Source organism: Lolium perenne, chromosome 3, assembly GCF_019359855.2.
Source record: "Lolium perenne isolate Kyuss_39 chromosome 3, Kyuss_2.0, whole genome shotgun sequence".
NCBI lineage: Eukaryota > Viridiplantae > Streptophyta > Magnoliopsida > Poales > Poaceae > Lolium > Lolium perenne.
Genome location: NC_067246.2, coordinates 283914117 through 283938991, shown reverse-complemented (window position 1 = coordinate 283938991; position 24875 = coordinate 283914117). Strand labels below are relative to the sequence as shown.

The window sequence follows — 24875 nt, the reverse complement described above, 5'->3', positions numbered from 1 at the left end:
ACCTAAATCTTCGATAAGAATAAGCCACGGTATGAGAAAAGTTCCGGAGCCGCCGCCATCGCGAAGCCAAGATTCGGGGACAAAAGTCTCTGTTCTGGCACGCCGCCGGGATGGGGAAGTGCCCCCGGAAGGCATCTCCATCGACACCACCGCCATCTTCATCACCGCTGCTGTCTCCCATGAGGAGGGAGTAGTTCTCCATCGAGGCTAAGGGCTGTACCGGTAGCTATGTGGTTCATCTCTCTCTCCCATGTACTTCAATACAATGATCTCATGAGCTGCCTTACATGATTGAGATCCATATGATGAGCTTTGTAATCTAGATGTCGTTATGCTATTCAAGTGGATTTTACTTATGTGATCTCCGGAGACTCCTTGTCCCACGTGTGTAAAGGTGACAGTGTGTGCACCGTGTGGGTCTCTTAGGCTATATTTCACAGAATACTTGTTCACTGGGTTATGATTTGAGTTGGATGTCTCTATGAAATTGTGGTGTGTTAGTACCTCCTATGAATGCTCATAGTGACAGCGTGGGGTGTTTATTAGTACTTGGGAATACATCTTTAAGGTTTGCCTACATGATGAATTAGAGTTCGTTATCTTGCCAGAGAGTAATTCAGAATAGCATAGTGAAGTGCTTATTTATATTCCTTTATGATTGCAATGTTGAGAGTGTCCACTAGTGAAAGTATGATCCCTAGGCCTTGTTTCTAAGCATTGAAACACCGTTTCCAACAAGTTCCGTTACATGTTTGCTTGCTGCCATCTTTTATTCAGATTGCTATTACCACCCATATTCATTCATACTACTTGTATTTTACTATCTCTTCGCCGAACTAGTGCACCTATACATCTGACAAGTGTATTAGGTGTGTTGGGGACACAAGAGACTTCTTGTATCGTGATTGCAGGGTTGCTTGAGAGGGATATCTTTGAGCTCTTCCTCCCTGAGTTCGATAAACCTTAGGTGATTCACTTAAGGGAAAACTTGCTGCTGTTCTACAAACCTCTGCTCTTGGAGGCCCAACACTGTCTACAGGAAAAGAAGCCAACAGTAGACAGCACACACCACCCCTTAGCGCGGCCTGGGCCTGGGCCACGCCTAGGGTTGGCCTGGCTTCCCTCTGGCGCTTCTTCGTCCCCCCTTCGGTCTCTGTCTTAGTTACGGAGAAATATTGACTTCAGCTTTTGTCTCGTCCAATTCCGAGAATATTTCCTGTACAACTTTTCTGAAACAAAAAATAGCAGAAAACAGGGAACTGACACTGTGGCATCTTGTCAATAGGTTAGTGCCGGAAAATGTATAAAAGTGTAACGAAGTGTATGTAAAACATAGTGAAATTAGTGCAAAATAAGCATGGAGCATCAAAAATTATAGATACATTTGCGACGTATCATGTGTTGAAGTGTATAAGTAGATTGCCTAGCTCTTTCCATTAGTTAGGACTTTTAGTTCAAGTGGCTAGTGCATGAAGCTTAACATGGTATCAGAGCCCCAGGTCTCGAGTTCAAATCCTGGCTTTCACTATTTATTCTAAAGGGATTTCTATTTTCGTGCCCTCGGTTCCTTAGTTGTGCTCAGTTTTCCCCAGCTCCTTAGTTTTTCCTCAGTTTTCCCCAATTCCTTGTTTGAAACCCGCAGAAGCAGCTCCGACGGCAGGAATCCGTTAAGTTGGACTGCCGTGCTGACGAGTGGGGTCGTGTTGTTTGTGGGGTCGCGTCGTGTGGGGCTAGTAGGAAGGAACCGCGTGGGACAGGACGAGACCATGTTTGTGTGGCCGTGTGGGGCCGTAGCGTGTGGAGCCGTGTGGGTCCAGGACGTGGGCACGAGTGGTTTCTGTCTCTTTCGCCCATATTAGCAGTTTTCAATGTACCTTTTTCCTCTCTCTCGCTCGATCTCATTCCTATTTGATAGCCCAAATTGGTAGCAAATCTAGAGAAGCTTCTCCTTCTGTTTTTTAACGCCATTCATTTCTTTATGCCTTCGTTTTTACCCAATCAGGTAGGAAATCTAGGGCACAAATCCAGAGAAAATATAGGATAAGCTTGCATAGAGCAGCCAACATAGCATAGATATATTCACGACAGATCCAACGATGAAAGAGTACCGATAGAACCCTACAACATAAGCTACATTTTACATGAATTTAAGCTGCTCTACAGATAGAGCAGTCACATACAGAGAGTGCAGTAGGCATGTTCAACGCCTCCAGGTTGCGCCTGTGACTCGCCTGAAGGTTGCGCAGGTGAATCCCAAGTGCTTTGTGTTTGTCCATGAACGCATGCACGTTCACCGTCGTTCCAACTCTAGCGCCGCATCTGCCAATGGATTCAGCATGGTTCACCAGGCAGTTGAAGTCGGTGGCGCGGAGCTTCCTGTTGCAGAAGGGGCACTTGTAAATGCCTCGAGCAAAGGGGCCATCGTAATGGCCGGACTGCAGCCTCCTGAGAACGTGACGAGTCTTGGTGTGGAAGGACTCGTCGTCGCTGTCGACGTCGCTGCTCTGTACCTGTCACGTAGCACCAAAGATCGTGCAAAAAACATGGAGTCAGTTGCAACGATGATGTAACAGAGAGTGAACAAAGATCATGCATGATAATATGGGCTCAAAAAAAAGAGGTTGCCTCAGTTACATTGGACACACTTATATCCAGGATTTGAGTCAGCAAACCAAAGATCATGCACAACACACCAATTGTTTACTGACCAAACCCTGAATCAATTTGTGCCCAAATATTCATCATCATCGGCACAAATCTTAAACAAAAGCAAATCACAAGCACTAATAACGCAAGATCTAACACAAAAGGATTGAACTAGGAACAGACGCACCCTAATAACGCTAGATCTAACACAAATGGATTGAACTAGGAACAGACGAACCCTAATAACGCTAGATCTAACACAAATGGATTGAAATGGGATAAGAACAAGGGAGCAAAGGGTTACATTCGGCTAGTCGTCGACGATGCTGGTGTCGTAGGGGTTCTCCGGCGCGACGTACGGCACTGGTTCGTACGGGTCCCAAGCGACGGGGGCCTGGACGGTGGCGGCGGCCGATGCGCTGGCGGCTGATGCACCGACTGCTACGTTGGAAGCAGCGACAGGGGCCTGGACGGGGGCAGCAGCCGATGCGCCGGCGGCTGATGCGTCGACAATGGGCATCTCATTCTTCTCCATCGCCGGTGGTTTTCTTCGGGGTTTTTTCTTCGGTTGTGGAGAAGATGATGGGACAGGAGAGGCGGTTGCAGTGATAACGTGCGTCGAGGGAGAGGAAAAGGGCTCTATAAAGACGAAGGTGGCGTGTACCGCAACACGCGTCCGCTATGCACGGCTGCAGCGTGCACCGCGACACGAGTCTAACCCTGGGACGTTTGGTGTACTCAGTTATAACCTCGGGCCTTATACAGAAATTTTATCTGTACTCAGTTTTCCCCTCGAGTACTTAGACTGGCAAGTGCAATATACTCAGTTTTACCCTCAAGTAGCTAGTCAACAGAGAGTCAACAAATGAGATTAACATATCTAACTGAGGCATTTCATGCGCAAAAAAATTCAAAAAAATAAAAACATAGTGGCACCTACTCATGGAGTCTTCCTACGCAACCTGCCACCAAGAAAACCTTAACAAACATATATAAATCAAGTTTTACCACAAATTGCCACTTCTCAGAATCACTAGTGTAGCTATGAAGATGCATGGTTTTCCACTCAAACCCCTTTGGAAAACATCTTCCCCAAAAACATAGTTTGTCTAAATGATGCCATAATTGTCACACTCATGTATATTTGAATTGCAAATAATTTGATGTAGCCCAATATGAATTATATTGTACAAAACATGCATTTTTCATTTTGTAATTCTTTTTGTTTGAATCCCTTAGTCTATTTACTATTTATGTGCCCTTGGATTGTTAGTACTACTCAGTTTTGCCCTCAAGTTCTGTCACAAATGCTCTCAGAAGCCCAAACTTATCCTGATTGGTTGAGCCGTTGTCACACGGATCGACTCCACGAACCGTTGATCAACTGATCTAACGGGCAGTATACCCCTCCCCGTCTCTTCGTGGCCACCCCTCTCTCTCTCTCTTCGTGGCCACCCCTCTCTCTCTCTATCGGTGGATATAGTTTTGGCTTTGGCTTTCCTTTTTCTTTTAGGGGATATAGTTTTGGCATATAGTTTTAGTAATTTGAAACGACCCAAAAATGGTATAATTTTGGTATAAACATGAGGCATACATATTTGCGGATTTCGGTGAATGCATTATTGTCACCCCCCTAACAATTATCAACTATCTTTCGCTTTCCTTTTTCTTTTAGGGGATATAGTTTTGGCATATAGTTTCGGTAATTTGAAACGGCCCAAAAGTGGTATAATTTCGGTATAAACATGAGGCATACATATTTGCGGATTTCGGTGAATGCATTATTTTCACCCCTCTAACAATTATCAACTATCTTTCGCTTTCCTTTTTCTTTTAGGGGATATAGTTTTGGCATATAGTTTCGGTAATTTGAAACGGCCCAAAAGTGGTATAATTTCGGTATAAACATGAGGCATACATATTTGCGGATTTCGGTGAATGCATTATTGTCACCCCTCTAACAATTATCAACTATGTTTCGCTTTCCTTTTTCTTTTAGGGGATATAGTTTTGGCATATAGTTTCGGTAATTTGAAACGGCACACACTAATATAGTTCGGTGAGCAATGATAAGAATCCCTTGTATAAACATGAGGCATACATAAAGCATTCCAATATAGTTGGTAATTTCGGTGAATGCACACACTAACCATGAAAACAACTACAAGTACATGTAACTGAATAATGAATTTGTAACAAGTTATCCCTTGTAACAACTTCTAGCGCCTGGTGAGCAATGATAAGAATTCGATCGCAATTATACAACAGAAAAAACAACCAGCTATCAGATTAGCTTGCTTCTTCAACTCGATCAGCTGCCTTAACTGCTTGTTCATTTTCTTCAGTTCTCCCTTCACTTCCACCAGTCCTACATTGGGAGCATTAGGCATAATCGGAACGGCTCCTCTCTCCGCCGCATTCTCTACAGCAAGTCCCCCCCCCTCCCAAATTGCGCTCCCCAATAGCGCCAATTGATTCCTGTAATTGAAGCCTCTGAACATACACATCGATCCAGTCGAAATGCCTGCATTTCTTCAGGATCTGAAAACAACAACGGGAACCCTAAATCCCAAATTCGATGGAATAGCAAGAAAATCGAGAGAAAACAGAGAAATTGGAGCGAGATCTAACCTTATCCCCCTCTCTATATGGCAAGCTCTCGCATGCAAGGAACTCACGTCCACGGTTGCCGTTCTCGTCCGTCTTACAGATCGACCGCTTCAGAGGCTCCTGGCGTGGGCAGTCAGGGCATCTTGTCAAAGGCACGGGTCCATACTGCGGCCATGAAGAACGGGAGGTCGAAGAGAAACTAGACATCACCCGCCTGCCGGAGAAGGGCTGCCGCTGGCGGATAAGAAGAACAATGGGGCGCAGGGAAAGAAAGGGGAAGCAATGGCACGGGCACGGGCGCAGGGCTGGCTCGGGCTCCCATTTTGCAACGGTCACCTGGGTAAGCTGTGGGTCCGGCGCACTTAACGTGGACAAGTTGTGGGTCCCACGATGATCTGGATAAGTGAAGACGTGTCCACTGCGGGGCACCAACAGCGGCCCCACTTGCCAGCACCAACCAACGTCAACTAACGGGATTCCTTCCGTCCGAGCTCATTCTGCGGGTTTCAGACAAGGTTTTGGGGAAAACTGAGGAAAAACTAAGGGGCTGAGGAAAACTGAGCACAACTAAGGAGCCAGGGGCACGAAAATAGAAATCCCTATTCTAAATTCCCCGCAGCCTCCTGCCACGCTCGGTCTCCCGCTGCCTCTTTGCCTCTCTACACGTGTTAACTTGTCTTCTCGTCTTCCCGTCACACGTGAGAGGGGTGTTGAAGTGTATAAGTAGATTGCCTAGCCCTTTCCATTAGTTCGGACTTTTGGTTCAAGTGGCTAGTGCATGAAGCTTAACGCACACGCGGAGATGGTGACAGAATTGGCACGCCAGCCTCTAGCATCTCTAGAATGGGAACGATGGGCCTATTTACACACATAGTTTGGTTCCCAACAATGTGTTCGGTGCAGTTTCGGCTGCACCGTTTACAAATCTGGTAGCTAGAGGGGGAAAATGGTGTTTGGTTATGTGCTATAAAGTGGCTTATGGTCACCACTACAAAATTGGTGGTGTTACCCCCTAGCGGCTATGATCAGACATAAAACATATAACACACTGCATTTGGAAAGGACCATTAGATTAGTAAATAGGTTACATATACACATGCGTCTAGAAATTAGGGGTTTAGACGAACACCCTAATCAAAAGCAACATGAGGCTTCGAAAGCCTCTAGAGCTACTAGGGTATAACCCTAGATCAAAATGAACCACATCATCATGCATATTCATTATTATCTCACGCTTACTACTAGGGCGGACATAGATACACAAACACATATGGACACATAAACAAGGAGGCTACGGGCTAGCCGTGGTCACGGCGGACGTAGGTCTTGGCGCAGGAGCATTTGCACTTGTAGATGTTCATCTTCAAGCCGAATGGCTTGATCTTGAACTCCAACACATCGTCGCGATCCAGGTACTACTTGTAGATGAACGCCGGCCAGTTCCTCCTCAGTACCACTTGCGCGCCGTGATATCCGACATGTACCCACTCGTCACACCAGCTACAGGATGGGATGGCCACGCTGCGCGACAGAGGGATTTTGAACCACTCCCTCAAGCCGTCCTGGAACGACGAGTATGTGCAAGCCGTTCACGTCCAGCTGGACGTAGCAACGGTGGGGGATGAGGATCCTAGGAAAGTGGCCGAGCTTCAGCCTTTTCCCTACCGCTGGCGGTGGCTGTGCAACAACCTCGACCCTTCCCGGCACCACTGGCTTGATCGCCTTAGTCCAGCGATTGAGAAACAACTTGTCCTAGTACCCGAGTGGAGGATGGCAACCCCTTCCCACCGCGTCGCACTCCAACTTGAAGACCTTGTCAATAGATGGACAAACAAGTGAGAGCACACTCAAAAGAACGAATGCAGTTCATGTCCATGGCGTTGCCGAGCTTTGCAATGTGGTGCATGATGACGCGATTGCACAACTTGGCGAAGCTTTGCAATGGCTAGATCTTGCATATCATGCTTTGCTTGACAAGGACATGGTAAGGCTGAAGAAATTACAAATCCCAAACTAGGGCAGGCAACGGCGTAACATGCATAAAAAGTAGGATCCCAAATTGGGGAAAGTCGAATTCGACTCAAATCAAACCATATCCGTGCGATTCTACCATGGATCAACTATATATAGATGGAACCAAGCAATTAGAAGGTCGTACGGACGCCGGAGAGGCAAAATTTTCTGCAGCTATCCTCCCTAAAAACCCTAACCACATAAGATCGAGGACTTACAGCGGATAAATCCGGTGTCGTAGCTGCCGATGATGACCCTGGATCGTGCTCTGAAGCTCCCAGAGTCGTGGACAAAAGCGATCGCGGCAGGGATGGGGGTGGCGCCAGCTCGGCAAGGGTTGGCCCAACGAACACCGACGCCTTCCCCGCGGCTGCATTCGAGGTCTCGACCTCTGATGAGGCTGCAGTTGGAGTCGCCTTTGTGTCACCCATGCCCGCGATGGAGGAATGCCGGCCATGCTAGGCAGAGGTGCAGAGGAGGTAAGAGAGGTTTTTGGGCGATGAGAGGAGTGGAGTGGGAAGTTAACGTGGAACGTCCCATCTCCTGCACTTTCCAACGCGTGCAAAGTAGAGGGTATGTTGCGCTCGCTAAAGCCTACACACGCAACAACGCTTGAATCAAGAGTGTATAGTGGATCAACATTTAGGCTGCTTTAAAACTCGTGCAGTGCAGAAAAACGGTACGGGCATGCGAGTCAAACGGGTCGAATTCTTCTTGGCGCGTGCGGAAACAACTTGGTTATTAACCAAACTGACCCTGGAGTGCCTAACACGTCGGTCCCCATGTGATTGGCTCCACAAGTTAAGAGACTCAAAGTTAAGTTAGATGATACAGGCGTCCGCCCATGAGGATGGGATCAATAATTAATCCAAAGACAACTGACTAATGGTACCATCGCACACCTATGAACATGTTAACAGGGAAGCAGATAATGTAGCACATGAGTTACGTCATACGGAAGAAAAATTCTCTCATTTGAGATGTTGTAAAAAGAAACATGCAATTTTCAGTTCGTACATCTTCTTCCTCTCTGTCGAATATAACAAATGAGCAAAGCAGGACCAATCGTTCTTCCTTCGAATATAAAAATGCATTACACACTCATTTTTTCCCTATTAAATTCGTTGTCCATTGAACGGGGGGCTCCTGTCACTCCAGGGTCAACGACTCTCTCCATCTCCATCGTGGTGGCCATGCCGCTGCTTCTTCCTCCTTCCTACGCAGCCGGCGACGCGGCTGCGGTGAACTCCTGCTAGCTACTCCAAACAAGGCGGCGGCGCCAGCTTTATCAATGGCGTCCCCTCTTCTCCTCCTGTGCACCAGCTTGCTCCTCGTCCTCGGCCATGGCGGGTCGAACTGGAAGGCGGCGGCGCGCACGGTGCCGGTGGAGTACCTGTACCCTCCCTACGACCTCACCTACTTCGAAGCCACCGACACCAACGGCGTCTTCCTCCGCTCCCCCAACGCCACTTTCTCCGCTGCCGTCTACAGTGCCGACGACACCGACTCTTCCGACGCCCACCAGTCCCGCTTCGTCTTCTCCGTCCTCCACGATGCCTCCCGCATCCCCGTCTGGACCGCCCCCTCCGTCTCCACCACCGTCCTCTCCCTCACCGCCTCTGGCCTCGCCATCTCCGACCCGGCTGACCAATCAGGCCCGCCGTCCTGGTCAACTCCCGCCGACCTCGCCGCTCCCGTCGCCGCGCTCCGCCTCCTCGACACCGGTCAGCTTGCCCTCCTCGACGCCACCAACGCCACGCTCTGGTCCTCCTTCGACGCCCCAACGGACACCCTGCTCCAGGGCCAGACGCTCCCCGTCGGCGTGCCACTCACCGCCACCGTCTCCGACAGCAACCTCTCCCCCGGCGCCTACCGCCTCATTCTCACCACCAACGACGCGCTCCTCCAGTGGCAAACCTCTGAGTCCCATGATAGTTTCGTCACGTACTGGGCGCTCTCCTCCGACGCCGCCTCCGTGAAGCAATCCAACAAGGCCGTCCACTCCATGAAGGTCAACGCCTCCGGTATCTACCTCCTCGCCGACAACGCCATCGACACCGTCTTCACGCTCCTCTTCACCGGTCCCTCCACCTCTAACAAGTTCCTCAAGGTGGATCCCTCTGGCCGCCTGCGCGCGCTGAGCATGGCCTACTCACCCACGGCGGGGCGGGCCACGCTCCCCGCCGTCTGGAATGCTCCGGCGAGCGACTGCGACCTACCGCTGCAGTGCGGCTCCCTCGGCCTCTGCACGCTCGGAAACAACACTTCCTCCTGTACGTGCCCCGACGACTTCAGCACGCGCAACTCGGGCGGATGCTCGCCGGCCGATGGCTCCACGCTCCCCGTCCCGGCACAGAACTGCAACGCGTCGTCGTCTTCGGCAGCAACAGAAGCGGCCTACGCCTACATGAGTTTTGGTCACGGGATCGGCTACTCCGGCAGCAATTTCGCGGTTGCCGCGACAGCCGGCGACGCGCTCCCGGCGTGCCGCGACCTGTGCTCCGCCAACTGCTCCTGCCTCGGCTTCCTCTACAAGAACTCCTCCAAATCGTGCTACCTCCTGCACGATCAGATCGGCTCCGTCTTCCGCGCCAGCGCAAACACCGACGAGGCTGGCTTCGTCAAGACGCTCCCGCTGCCGTCGCGCAGCCACGGCAGTGGCTCGTCCACGCTGAGCCCCATAACGATCGCGTTCGGCATCGTGCTACCCACCATAGCGGCGGTGGTAATCACCTTCCTGCTCTACGTGCTGGCCGCGCGGTGGCTCAAGAACCGCCCTGACGGCGGTGGCAAAAAGAATAAGAGGAAGACGAAGCACAGCGGGCATGGCCGCAGCTGGTTCATGATTCAGATGATGTCGTTGTCGTCGTCTAGGGCGTCGTCCAACGTCCCGTCGGAGAATGGGGACGACAACGAGGACCATCATGACGACGACGACGACGACGCGGTGCTCATCCCCGGGCTGCCTGCCCGCTTCACGTTCGCCGACTTGGAAACGGCGACCAGCGGGTTCAGGTCGCAGATCGGCTCCGGCGGGTTCGGGTCCGTGTACCGCGGCGAGCTCCCCGACCGGACAACGGTGGCCGTGAAGCGGATGAACAACCTGGGCACGCAGGGGCGCCGCGAGTTCCTGACGGAGATCGCCGTGATCGGCAACGTCCACCACGTGAACCTGGTGAAGCTGCGGGGCTTCTGCGCCGACCAGTCCCGGCAGCTGATGCTCGTGTACGAGTACATGTCCCGCGGCTCTCTGGACCAGTCCCTCTTCCTTTCCCGCTTCGGCGGTGGCGACGCCGGCGCGTCTGCCAGCAAGAAGAAGACGCTGTTGGAATGGCCGGAGCGGGTGGGGGTGTGCGTGGGCGCGGCTCGTGGGCTGGCGTACCTGCACGCCGGCTGCGATCGGAAGATCCTGCACTGCGACGTGAAGCCGGAGAACATACTGCTGGACGACCGCGGCGGCGTGAAGATCGCCGACTTCGGGCTGGCGAAGCTGCTGAGCCCGGAGCAGTCGGGGCTGTTCACGACGATGCGGGGCACCAGGGGCTACCTGGCGCCGGAGTGGCTCACCGACGCGCCCGTCTCTGACAAGGCCGACGTCTACAGCTTCGGCATGGTGCTGCTCGAGATCCTGCGCGGTACCAAGAACTCAAAGCTGGTGCACCAAGACGAGGAGGACACCGCCACCGGCAGCGTCGCCTCCGTCTCTGGCAGCACCTCGTCGGACGGCCGCGGCGGCAGCTACTTCCCGGCAGTGGCCCTTGAGGTGCACGAGGAAGGGGGTCGGCGGTACGGGGAGCTGGTGGACCCGAGGCTGGAGGGGAGAGCGAACGCGGCGGAGGTGGCGAGGGTGGTGCGGGTGGCGCTCTGCTGCCTCCACGAGGACGCGTCGCTGCGTCCGCCAATGACGGCTGTGGCCGCCATGCTCGACGGCAGCATGGAGGTGCGCGAGCCCAGACCAGAGCAGCTGGCCTACCTCAGGATGTACGGCCGAGGCATCGGCGGCGGCAAGTGGAAGGCCTCCCACCTCACGACCGGCGACGGCGCCAGCATCAGCTTGTCGCAGCAATCATGCGTGTCGGCGCAGCAGCTCTCGGCTGCCAGATAGATAACGGTCGACAGACGCTGCTGAGCCTGTCAGTGTAATGGGGAATGCAAATTTTGGGTGTAAATCAAAAAGGGTGTCTTCTTTTTGTCGAAAATGTTGTGAATATAGCATACAGATACAAATCTCCGTTCCATCTCATGTGCATGTGTTCTTCATCTTCTTCTGCCGGAAAATTGTACAGCACAAAATTCTTCAATCTACCTATATTGTTTGGCATTTGAAAATAGGTGTGGTGTGGAACACGGACGCATGCAACCCGGCATGGCACAGCATTGGCAACACACTCGGTAAAATATGTTAGAGGGCAACCAAAATTTGACGTCAGCAATAATTCAAACTGGAGGTAGATTTTGATCGATTAAGAAGGTCAACACTGGCAAACTAATCTTAGAGTTCAGTTGACAATTACATACTAGTATTAGCTATATGGAAGTAGATGCTTTCTGCAAGACAATAGTCAATAGATGTAGTCATAGTTGTAATTTACACAAGAGTGCATCCCAGGGACATCATCCCCATTGATTAGCTACTTCGAACGGCTAGCCATGGTCGTAATCGACACTGAGTCGCATTCCAGGGACATCATCCAATGCTTAGCTACTTCTGCTTCGAACTGCAACAGATACCTGTGCACAAATCCGTACATCCGTTCATTCAAAGGTATTAATTTCACAACAAGGGAACTTTTCGCCAGATCATTTCAACACTACTAGGTAAAATAAAATCAGAGAGTGATAAAAAAGCGCCAAGAGGGAGATCAATATGAACACATTAATAACCTGAAATAAAAAAAATGATTAATGGAACAACAGATCAAAACATGTACTAGCTAGTTTTAAGCTTCAATGTGCCAATCAAGTTGCCAGTTTGAAACACCAGATCCTTTAACATAGCTTTTCAGAGTGTCTGTTGTCTACTTCAAACTTTGAGGCAGCTCATGCAGTCATGCTATAATATCAGTACCATAGGATAATGTACACGTACAGGATCAGGAAGAGAACAACAACGAACTTTTCTTGTATCTGTAGGCATCATGGTTTTATATCCATAGGCCTCGGCAACCACGAAATTCATGTTAATACGAAATTCAATATTGCTGGTCTGTATTTATATGTAAATCTTTGTTCTGTGATGTGTCATCAGCTAGTACATAAAGGAACGGTATCATACTATATTACTCTACTAGTTTAACCCTTACATAGTTCGATATAGCCCTACAGTAGTGAATACATGTAGACTCTACATTGTAGAGAATAACACAATCAGAACATCAGAGATAATTGAAGAAATAAAAAAGCAGCACCCAGCTAACAACAGAAACACCATAAGAATGGCCAAATTGCAGAAATGTTACTCCATCTCCTATAAGCTGTCGTTTCTTGTAAGACAACTCTTGAACAATATATAAAAAAACAGAATAGTACTACTAATTTTAAGGAACGATAGGTATTATATGTTTACGATTAATTGCGAGATCAGCAGTGCTAAAAATTGTCTCAGAGACAAGTACCAACTGACGAATAGAACTGTATTAATCCCCTAAATGTGTCGACTAAATTGCTCATTTATCATGGTCTCCAGTGCAACTCTACTTTGCAGTTTGTTTGTTGCGAATTTCCACCTTGTCTGTGGCTCGTGCGGAAAATGTGTGTGCTTAACTGTGTGGAGCTGAATAATAGTACACTACCAAGGTGGTTTCATAAGACACCACAGTTCAATGATAACATAAAAGAAAACACAGCTATAAGGAAATGTCAAGATGATAGTGAACACTTCAGAAGTACAATAAAGTTATTCCAGCAACCATGTATAAAAAAAAGAACTAGATTCGGGAGTCCTTCAATGTTAAGATGAGCAAGCAGTTACCTTCAGTATAAAAACTTGTGAAAGGACGAACGTCGGTACACAGATGGTCTTCGATAAGTTTCTGAGACTGCATTGAACCAAGCTAGACCATATAGACAGATGAGTGCACCCGCAAAACAATTGCACGAACATTCTCGGCATAGCCCACTATATATGAAATCTCCCTGTCTATCCTAAATCCCAATCCAAGAATCTTCTGCAGTTGAACAGAATTCCACAACACCCATGCGGCAACACCATAGGGATCGGTTTTCCTCTCCCAGATTTGGAAGTTGGGCTGGTGGTAAGGGGCGCACGACAAAGCAGCGAAGCCAACACCACCATCCACTGCCTGGATGATCCGAGAACTGTAACCAACACAAGGAGGCCTCTTGATCATAGCTAGCTTCTCCGTGTCCAGGTCAAACTCAAGTATGTCATTGGTACTCATCCAGTATATAGGGTGTTACCGACAAGTGTGCTGGATTCAGAAACACAAATACCCCTGTGCGGAAGCGCTGTCCAGAGGAGATCACACCAGGTGCAGGTTTCCGAAGAGTAAACACTTGCGAATGCCGTGGCTTCTTCTTCGCCATTGGCATCGTCATAGTGCTCGTAGATGCCCAGCACGACCACTTTGAAAGGGCTGGAGTGGCATGCGCCATGCGCGTGGCCTTGGTCGCTGTCAGCGCAGAGCACCGCCCCACGGTGGATGACCACTTCGCCAGGGCCGTGGAATCGCGGCGTATCAAACACAATGTGGAAGTCGTGAGTGATGATGGGGTTCCACACGACGAACCGACTCTGGCTCCAGTCGTCGAATAGCACGCGTCCGTGTCGGTAGTCGAGGCACGTCCATCCCAACCAGCGGTGGAATGGCCAGGAGAAGCGCTCGGGCGGAATGCGGTAGGGCGGGTCCAGAGTGGATCTGAACGAAATGTAGCCTCTGCTACATGAGAAGACGCCGAGAAGGGGAGGCTTCCGGTGGTGGATCCGGAAGCGACGGTCGGTGCCGAGTCGTCGCCAGCGCTTGGAGACGAGGGAGGCGCGCAGGAGGTACTAGGTAGGGCGGCTGCGGGGGGAGGCGGAGGAGGAGGTCGTGGAGGAGGTCGTCGTCGCCCAGCGGATGCGCCAGTTCCGGCGACGGCAACGAGGGTCGGCGGCGGCGGCTCATGTCGTCGCTGGCTATTGGAAAGGGAACTGGGGACAGGATTTGGAGTTTCTCTCTCTTTACGCACTGCACTGGGGAATGGTCATTTGGATTTTTTAACTTGGATTTTACTGAAATTCGATAAATGAAAATTTCTCTCTGCCCAATCTCAAAAAAAGAAAAATCTCTATGTCGGGATAATGTTGCAGATGCACTTGTAGAATTGAGATTTTGCTTCAGGCTGTCATACAGGCAGTTTGCCAGTTCAGTTCCTACCGTGGATTTGTTCGATTGATAAGGTTTCCGTAACCCAGTTTGTCCGTAAGTCTGGGATTACCGATTGATCTGATAAGACATTTGTTGCCGCAATTTGGTTGGATCCCTATCTGACATAGCTGTTACTTGTGGGTTCAGATGAATGCTGGTGGCACATTGTTTTCTCTTCCATGAAGCCTACAAAATGTTCCAGCTTGCGTCTACCGTTTGGATTGCGATACCTTAAAATGTTTACAAGGCATCTCAAGTCAACTAGTCTCCTTAAGACATTGGACCTGGAACTTGCCTGTAATGTTGGTGTCTTCATCATAATTTCAAGAACACACTCTCGCATTTCTAATTCTACTGTTGGCTCAGATGGCTAGGAGTTTCCTGTGTTGTGTCTCACCCAGCTCTAATTCCCATTCGCCAAAGAAAAAAAAAAAAACTTCAGTTCATGTCAGAGCAAACACTAGATGTAGCCAATTCATTTCTTGCCGGTGTAAACAGGAGCTTTTTCTTGCTGTTCTACCCCAACGTATGGTTTGTTCGGATAACTCCAGGTTCCGATCATGATAGGTAGATAGCTTAGTTAAAATCCTTAGCTATCTTCAGGATTTATAAGCTAATGATACAATCCAACTTGTATAGTAAAAAGCTCCTGTTTACACTGACAAGAAAGTCTTACGAGTGGTTTTTGCAGTATATTATAAGCTAATGATACAATCCAACTTGTACAGTAAACACCACAAGTCCCAACTATCCTGGTCAAGGTAAGAACTTGACCTTTATGACGGTAGAGTCGAGGATCTCAGCTGGTGGCCGCCATGGCTCACCAGCAGGCTGCACAGAGAATGGCTAGAAAAAACCAAGCCGGCTGATGTTTGCCAAAGGGCTTATTGCCAACCATGGCAGCCTGATGCAATAATAGAAACGGTGTGTCTTCGCTCTACATAACTGCAAAATGAACATGTTCCAATATGAACAAAGCTCAAACCATACTTGGGCGTCAAACTGGGACAGATGCTAATTCAACTAGAAAAACTAATACTCAACACTGCCGAACAGATCCAAGCAACCAGTTCATACTTCAGTTGACGATTACATATAGGATAGCTGAAAATAACACCACAGCATTATAGGTTCTACAGCTCAAGTAAGTTGACAACTACAGTACATGGCCATAGTCACTCCACAAGAGTCGGCATTCCATACTGCAGTATACCAGTAAGCTACCTCTGCTTCAAACTACTCCAAGATACCTGTGTGCAAAGGGCAAAACCATCTCATCAGTTACATCGAGAGTGTTAACTTCAGACTTGCAAAACATTGAAGATATTTTGAAGACATATCATTTCAGCATTACTGGCTAAAATATAATATAATTACAGAATGAGAACTGACCACGAAAGAAGAACCTAAATATTAACACACGATCTACCAGAAATACAAAACAATCTTAGCATCAGATTCTTTACAGCAAACACGTAGCTAATTTTAAGTTGCAATGTGCTAGTCAAGTTACAACTTCGATATATAAAAGCAGCACGGTACTAGTATAAAACACCAAATTTATTAAGTCATCACAATTTTTCACACGTGCCAAATTTGATATCTCCCTCCAATGTGGTGAATGCCACTTCAAAAGCAGGACCCACATTGTAAAAAATAAAATATTAAATATATCATCCCTACATGCAACGACAGATAACTGAATTTCGTTCTTCACACAACAATGTTTATTGCTTGGCCAAAGATAGCACCAAGCAGCCACTTGCTACAATTCCACAAAATTTAGAATGACAATGATCTCATGGTGTGTGCCGCCGGTGCCAAATCCTGAAAAGGCCAATTTGACCATGATATTTAGCCTATGGCGTGGCTTCCCTCAGATGGTTTCAAACCTAAGTTTCAGTGTGTCTGCGGTCAATTTAGAACTTAGACCATGCTATAAGACCAGTAACATAGCCTACATAGACACTACCAATGTACCATAAAATTACTTAGGTAAGGACAAAAGTATGTATTACTTGCTGAAAATTCCCCATTATGTACACAAGTACAGGGGCAAAAAATTCAGAACATCAATCGAACATATAAAATAAAAAATTGGGGCGCCCGGCCAACAACAAAAATGTCGAACAAAATTAACAGAAGATATATTATTTCATCTACTGTAAGATGCATTGTTTCCTGCCTTAGAAACTCAGATCTACGCTGGCCAATTTCTAAGACCAAAACATGCATAAGCATGTGGAAATCTCATTAACCTCACTGGTCTAAAAACTGGAAATGTGTAAAAAAGTGGATTCATTATAAGGCATATAGTCAGCTGAGTCTCCAGCCACATATAACTATTGGAAAGCTCCCCAAATTCAGTAACAATGTCTTGCTACATTCATTTCCCCAAGTGTGGCAATTTAGTTCCCATTTTGACACAAAAACCTGAGTCTAAGTACTTTGTAGTTTCTTTGTTATCGATGTCCTCCTGTTATATAGGTGGCTGAGATATGTACTGTATCAGCGCCCTTCGAAAAAAAAAGCCCTTCGATATGTACTGTATCAGCATAGAAGAACAATAGTAAACTAGCATGGAGTTCTGTAGAGAGCTAATGCTCAAGTCGCTAACAGTAACAGGGACAACAACATGGATATAGAATTTTGGTAATGTCATTCCAAAAGTTACCTTCAGCATAGAAGCTTGCGAAAGGATGATAGCGGGACATATTGTTGCTTTTGAAAAGTTCCTTAGATTGCATTGATTCAAGCTGAAGCATGTAGACAGATGACTCCACCCGCAAAAAGATTGCCTGAACATCTTGCAAATAGTGCATTATAAATGCTTTGTGCATGCCAATCCAAGACTCCAATCCAAGAATCTTGTGCAGTTCAAGAGTCTTCCGCAACACCCATGTGGCAACTCCACGAGAATCGACCTGCCTGTCCCACATTTGCAAGCAGGGGTGATAGATGGGGGTGATCAAAGCAGCGAAGCCAAGACCGCCATCCTCTGCCTGGATGATCAGAACATTGTCCTGGCGAGGAGCACCAGGAGGCCTCTTGATCACATCTAGCCTTTGTGCATCCAAATCAAACTCAAGGATGCAGGTGTTGTCTATAGGGCTCATTATAAGCAGACAGTAAAGGGTGTTGCCAATAAACGTGCTGCGCCCACTCAAGAAAAAAATACTAGTGCCAGGAAGCGTTGTTGAGATGAGATGGCTCCATATGCCAGTCTCGGAGGAGTAAACACTTGCGAAGGCGACTTTGGCGGTGGCTTCATCAGCATGTTCGCAGCAGCTCAGCGCGACCACTTTGAAAGGGCTCGAGTGGCAGGCGCCATGCACGTGGCCCTGGTCTCCGGCGGCGCAGAGCACCGTCCCAGTGTGGATTTGCGTAATCCCGTGGTCGTGAAACTGCTGCGGATAGGGTACGACGCGGAGGTTGTCAGTGACAGGGTCCCACACAATGACCCGACTCTGGCTCCGGTCGTCGAAGAGTAGGCGTCCGTGGCGGCAGTCGAGGCACACCCATATCTGGCGGCCGCGGGGTTGCAGGGAGAAGCGCCCGCTGGGTTGCAGCGAGAAGCGCTCGGGAGGGATGCGGTAGGGCGGGTCAAGAGTGGATCTGAAGGAGAGTTCTCCGGCTTGATACGAGAAGCCGCCGAGGAGAGGGGGCTTCCGGTGGTGGATGCAGAGTCGACGGAGGAACTTGGGGTCGGTGGCGAGGCGCCGCCAGCGCTTGGACACGAGGGATGCGCGCAGGCGGTGGGGCGGCTGCGGGGGGAGGCGGAGGAAGATCTCGTGGAGCAGGTCGTCGTCTTCCAGCGGATGCGTCCGTGCCGACGACGGCGAGGAGGGCCGGCAGCGGCGGCGGGTGCTGCTGCAGCCGGCCATTGCGGCCCTCGGTCGTGGGCCCTCTACTGGGTTGGGGAACCGGGAGTGAGGAGGAGCTGGGACTGGAGAGTGGGGAGTGAGAGCGTCAGACTAGGGTTTCTCTTCCTATTTCGGATGTGATATTTGTACTGCAGGCGTTAATTTTCGAGTCCTGAGTTAAATCGATGTATTTTTTCGGCGAGTTTACGGGTTTGGGCAAAAAATGATCTAGAACAGCCTGAACTCCTAGTCTAGTCCGTAAACTCAGCTCGGGGACTGAGAAACGTAATTATCGCCCGTATTAAAATAGGCCGCGGAGGGGAGTTCGGTTTCCAAACCCTACTCCCCTCCGCTGCTGCCACCCGCTCCGCTGCCTCGCTCCATCCCAGGCAAGCTCGTGAAGTACGTAAACATCGAAGGCGAGGGGTCCTCCTCCGGCGGGTCGAGCCACCCCCTCGCCCGCCCATCTACTACAGCTTCGAGGAGGAGGACGACGCGACGTCGGCGCGGGAGCTGACGTTCTCCGCGGGCGACTACGTCCACGACTTTGACGAGGAGGACGATGTCATCGCGCACGTGGCGGCCATCACGGAGGCAGAGGCACGAGCTCGCTGGCGCTAGGAGGAGGCCGACGCCGTCCAGCAAGTCAGAGAGTACGAGGCAGCGCGCCGGGAGGAGCGAGTCTGCCGCGTGTCGAGCTTGACTCCGAGTAGGAGCTCGACGCCTTCCTCCGCCACCACCGGCACCGCCGCGCGCAGAGGCCATCGGGGCCTCATTTTGGTCGAAATTAGGTCGCACGGTTAGGGCTAGTAGTTAATTTAAGTTTTTAGTAGATATTATGTAAAGTTTGTTGCTTAATCGGAGCATCAAACTATCATCTATATATGTGTTCATCGATGAATTCTTCCGCGAGAATTTAATTTTGTTTTTTCAGTTCGTGTTTCACGGTCAGTTCCGCGCGAGTGGTAAAATCATCCTAACAAATGTTTTTGTGAGACTGAATTCGACTTTTTCGGTTCCTACTTTTTCGGTTACGGTTACTGTTAGAGATGCTCTTAGTATGGTTTGAGACAATTTTCATCACATCATAGTAGAAGAAGAATGAGGGTTTCTCTCCTACGGCGACTAATACCCAAAGGATATTCTTACATGTTAATTTTGTCGTTTGTGTAAATTTTTCTTCTCGAGAATCCCCGAAAAAAAAAAAACTTCTCTTTCTCAAAACGTCTTCTGTGTTTAGAGCATCTCCAGTCGCGTCCCCCAAAGGGATTTGGGGCGCGCCGGACAAAAAAACCGTTCCAGCCGCGTCCCCCAAAGTCCATTTTTGTCCGGCGCGCCCCCATACGGTGTCCGGCGCCCCGAGCCCATCCCCGTCCCACAGGGGACGCACCGGGGACGCCGGACACAACGAAAAGCGAGACGGGGAGTGGCGGGGCCGACTCGTCAGCGGCACAATAAATTTTTAACCTAACCGTCGCCTACCTCGCGACGAAAGTTATTGGCGGTGCAGTTCCCGCAGCGACGCAGCGACGGCAGTGCGGTTCGCGACGGCGCGACGACGCGTCCCGTCGCGCCTAGCTCTGCGTGCCGGCGTTAATGCGTGCCACCGCTCCCCGCCTCCCTCCGGCCTATAAAAGGGCCGCCTCTCATCGTCCCTCTCACACACAAATCCTAGCGCCTCTCTCCCAAACCCTAGCCGCCACCATCTCAACAAGACTCGACGCTATGTCCGGTAGAGGCGGAGGCCGACCTCGCGACTGTGGTCGTGGTCGTGGTCGTGGCCGCGGCAGAGCTGAACGCTCGCCGTCGCCTTCCACGCCGCCGGCTTCATCATCGTCGGAGATGGACGTGGAGCCGGACGTGCGGTTCGAGTTCATCCTCGTCCTCAAGGGCGACCCGTGCGGCATCCAAAGGCTGCCGGACTCCTTCGCCGACTACGTCGCCGGTGATGATCGCCCGCGCACGATGCATCTGCGGGAGGCTGCGTGCAGCTACTACCGGTGGATCGTCGACGTGATCTACGACGCGCGCGGCAAGATGTACCTCAACATCGGCTGGGAGAAGTTCGCGCGGCACCACAGCTTCCAAGCTGGCTTCATCCTCCTGTTCTCCTACTTCGGCGACAGGGACATGAGCGTCAAGGTCTTCGACGAGACGCGGTGCCGCCGGGACTACCACGGCAACAGCACCGACGAGGAGGACGACTGAGTGTTCTTTCTTCGCAGCGAACACGTGCACGGAGGTTTCTGCCTGTTCGCCTCATCGGTAGAACCAACAAGGGCACCATCCTCCCGCTGGATTTTCCAGTTTAGGTGATTGGGTGTGCCCTCGAGTGTTCTTTCTTAGCAGCGAACACAGGAAACCTTCGATGCACGGTCTAGTTAGGTTTAGTTTCTTTGCAAAATTTTATATTTGTGTCCACGACGGTTCAAACTATGTATTAGTTTGTGGAAAACCACGTTCCAAACTGTGTTTTCGTGTAAACCACGTTCCAAATTATGTATTAGTTAAAAAATCCAAAAAAAAGTATTTTAAATGTTTGGGGGAGGCGTTTGGGGGACGCGGCTGGGGAGCGACGTCCCCCAAAGGCGGCACGAACAAAACACGTCCGCTCAATCCGGCGCGGTTTGGGGGACGCTTTGGAGGACGCGACTGGAGATGCTCTTACTGTATGTGCATAAAACTCTGTTGATGGACTTGCAGAATTTGGATTTTGTAGTCATGATGTGGTTTAGCTTGCGATTCCGTGTCTATATGCTCTGCTCAGTTTCTACAGTAGATTGGTCCCGTTAATTAGATGGCGTTTGTTTGCTGCAATTTGGTTGTATTGCTATCTGTCATAGCTATTACTTCAGGATTCAGATGACAGCTGATGTCACATTTTTTTCTCTCACATGAAGCCTACAGATGTTCCAGGTTGCTGCTATCGTTTGGACTGCTACCATTTTTCAGTTGTTCTATTCCAACGTAGGGCATGTTTGGATAAATTTGTACTCTGTACTAGAATCCTATTATAGGTAAAATGGCTTTACTAAAATCCCTACCTATGCCAAGGAATTACCTATGCAACACAAAGCCCTTATAAGGCTTATTACAAGTGTGTGTTTGTGTGTGTGTGTGTGTGTGTTTTTTTTTTTTTGGCAAAATAAGCTCATGATGCATTCCAGCTGGTACAGTAATCGCCGCAAGTCCCAGCTATCCTGGCCAAGGTGATTGACTTCGAAATTAGAACAGATTCTAATTGATTCAAAAACAGAACTCAGCAATGCTGAATATATCCATGCATTTCATAGTTCAGTTGATGAAGGAAATTATACAGTTTAAATGTAAACGCTGGTTAACAAGTAACAAATGCATCAATTAGGTATAGAAATCAACTGGTCTTATATTATCTTATTAGTCTCTCGCTCTCGCTCGTATAGTCCAACATGACCCAACTATATATTGTACACAAAAACAAAAGAGAATCAGAACATCGAAGAAAATCACATATATACAACTAAAAATTGCGGCACCCGATTATTAACAACAAAAATATCATAAAAAACTGACAACAGAAATATTATTCCATCTACTATAAGTTGCCTTGTTTTCTGGGTCGCCAACTCACATATATGCAGGTCAATTTCTGACACCAACACATATGTAACCTGTGGAAATCTCAGTAACCACACTGGACTGAAGAACTGGAAATGCAAAAAAAAAAGGCTAATGTGCATCATATAACTATTTGAAAGCTTACCTCAATCAATAGCAATGTCTTGTTATATTTGTTTCTTCTGGTAGTCTACCTCCAAAGATTACTGTTACTGTAAGCTCATGCAATCTGATGGGCAGAGTGTGGTGCAATCAATAGAGGGTGAGATCATGATAAGGACGATGTTGTCTGTAACAAATGTGGAAAGAAGGGACATGTCACCAAGGATTGCAAGGAGGAGTTGGCTTGTGTAAACTGTGGAAAGGGTCATATCTCTAATAAGTGCACTTGGCTCAAACAGAAAAAACTAATTGCCTCTCTCGTTGGCTTTGGAGGTCCTGGTCTTGCTTGTTTTGTGGCAGATCATGCAAAGGATATTGGAAATGAAGAAAAAGGGAAGGTGATTGCTATTGTTGCTCAATAGGGGCCTGTTTTTTTTATGTTGACTCAGAATTGCTGGAGACATGTCTTGGAAGGACCTACCCTTAGAAGTGGGAGTGGAAGACAAGAAAGGCAGTTGATGGGGTTTTCCTGGTAAAACTTCCTTCTTCTGGAAAAATCAGCAAAGTTTCTATTTATGATTGCGTTACTATGAGGGGAGCACACATCAAAGTCAATGTGAAACAATGGATTGATGAATGGTGAAACTCTTCACTAGTACCGACCTGCTACTTATAGCCGGTTTTGGCCCTTCGGCCTCGGACGGTTATGCTATCCGGCTCAAAACCTTGGTCTCTAGTAGTGTGCCATCCTGAGACGGTTCTCGTTCCGGCTCAAAGAATAGCACCTCTGATGGCCAGTAATAACAAACGTCTCTCACATCCATAGGACCTGAGGCGGTTTGATTTCCAAACCGATTGTAAGAAGTTGGAACCCTCAAACGACTGCTATCACAGACCATCTCAACCATGATGATGTCCTGAGATGGCTATTACTCGAGACCGCCTGCAATATTAATTTGTTGAATTGAGAGGCATAATCCGCTTGGAATATTTTCTCTGTTTGAAAATAATTTAATTTAAGAGCAGTACAACAATCATGATTCAACAGCCATAAATATATACATATTAGCTGAAGTAGCCATCCATAGGGCCATGCATATATAGTAGGGGAAAATCATACACACATAGATATATATACATATATCTATAAGTGCATTATTACTTCAAAATTCTACTGAAATCCATGTGCATCAAACTAGCATAATTAGTACTCTAGCAAACAGATTCATGAATTAGTAATCACCATCTAGGAGCAGGATGTGAACCAGAAGATGCAACTCTCCATATTTTTCATGGAAGCCGAAAAGGACAATGTCCTCCTCATGTAGGTTGAACATCCTCACAATATTGTCCCATCCGCAGTCAAGCTTGCATTGTTTGACCTAGCTCCCATCTCCATCCTAACTTTCCATGGCCTCTTGCTGGTGATGCACGAAACATAGGCATCAACAGGGTCTACAAGGAGATTCTTCAGGTACCGAATTGTGAACTCAGATCCAAATTTCTGTGGTACAGATATAATCGAGGAATGAGCATACTTCTACTTATTAAGTAATTAATCACAAGCTTTTTCATGATATTCTTACCAGATTGCACTTCCTTCTCATGACAGATGTATAGGTCATTTTGTACACATAGTACTTGATTTTTGGTGGAATATTGGGATACGCCAATCATAAAGGAAGCTCACTTGATCTTCTGTCAGAAACATGTCATTTCCAAACAGACACTGCTTATCAAAATCTTTAGCACCCTTGTATTGAGGTCCTGATGCAACAAATGGAAATATAGTATCATTAATTGGAAAGCAGAGTACACATAGATTAGAGAAGTTATCATCTTCATCTTATATTAACTTGCTAAAATATTCAAATTTTGGAGCAAACTAAGACATGCAATCTTATACTACAACATATTATATACTATATATAAAATAGTTCACATTTTCATGTTTTGCATACCTTTAAGCAGAAGCTTCACAGTACTGGGATTTCATGTGATGACATGGAATCATTACTCTCATAGCTGCAAAAGTCTCTGTCCTCGCTAGAGAGCGATATTGCATCATCATAGCAGGTTCCCATCTGCTAAATAGAGTGATACACAAACTGGCTATCATTATGCGCGTCTGGACTTGAGATTTACTTTTTCGATTCTTCGTCTTCTCTAGATATCCGGCTACTACGACTGCTAGAGTTAGGCACCAGATGGATCGGTGGCACCGCGTGCGTTAGGGTTTTTGGGTATAGTTCACATACCTACACCGGCGGCAGGGGTGGAGGAGTGGCGGGGAGGATCGCGCGTCAACAAAACGGCGAGGATCAAGACCTGCAACGAACTAGACGACGGTGGTGGAGGAGTGATGACGCGTAAAGCACACGCTCGTTGGGAACCCCAAGTGGAAGGTGTGATGCGTACAGCAGCAAGTTTCCCTCAGTAAGAAACCAAGGTTTATCGAACCAGTAGGAGTCAAGAAGCACGTCGAAGGTTGATGGCGGCGGGATGTAGTGCGGCGCAACACCAGGGATTCCGGCGCCAACGTGGAACCTGCACAACACAACCAAAGTACTTTGCCCCAACGAAACAGTGAGGTTGTCAATCTCACCGGCTTGCTGTAACAAAGGATTAACCGTATTGTGTGGAAGATGATTGTTTGCAGAAAACAGTAGAACAAGTA

The 24875-nt window shown here is 48.5% G+C and overlaps 2 protein-coding genes and 1 long non-coding RNA gene across 3 annotated transcripts; 1 reads left to right on the top strand and 2 right to left on the bottom strand.

Moving 5' to 3' along the window:
• Positions 1–8434: 8434 nt before the first annotated feature.
• On the top strand, positions 8435–11583 carry LOC127344289 (G-type lectin S-receptor-like serine/threonine-protein kinase At5g35370). The gene has a single exon (XM_051370519.2). It carries the CDS (start codon positions 8561–8563, stop codon positions 11372–11374), a length of 2814 nt encoding a protein of 937 aa, XP_051226479.1. The 5' UTR covers positions 8435–8560; the 3' UTR covers positions 11375–11583.
• A 169-nt stretch (positions 11584–11752) lies between these two features.
• Positions 11753–14437, bottom strand: LOC127344290 (uncharacterized). Its single transcript, XR_011756091.1, has 2 exons — positions 13241–14437; positions 11753–12000 (listed from the first exon to the last, which is right to left on the bottom strand). It is a non-coding gene; the product is annotated as an uncharacterized lncRNA (long non-coding RNA).
• A 1214-nt stretch (positions 14438–15651) lies between these two features.
• On the bottom strand, positions 15652–18630 carry LOC127344291 (uncharacterized). Its single transcript, XM_051370521.2, has 2 exons — positions 17311–18630; positions 15652–15886 (listed from the first exon to the last, which is right to left on the bottom strand). Exons 1-2 carry the CDS (start codon positions 18518–18520, stop codon positions 15873–15875), a joined length of 1224 nt encoding a protein of 407 aa, XP_051226481.1. The 5' UTR covers positions 18521–18630; the 3' UTR covers positions 15652–15872.
• Between the last annotated feature and the right edge of the window lie 6245 nt (positions 18631–24875).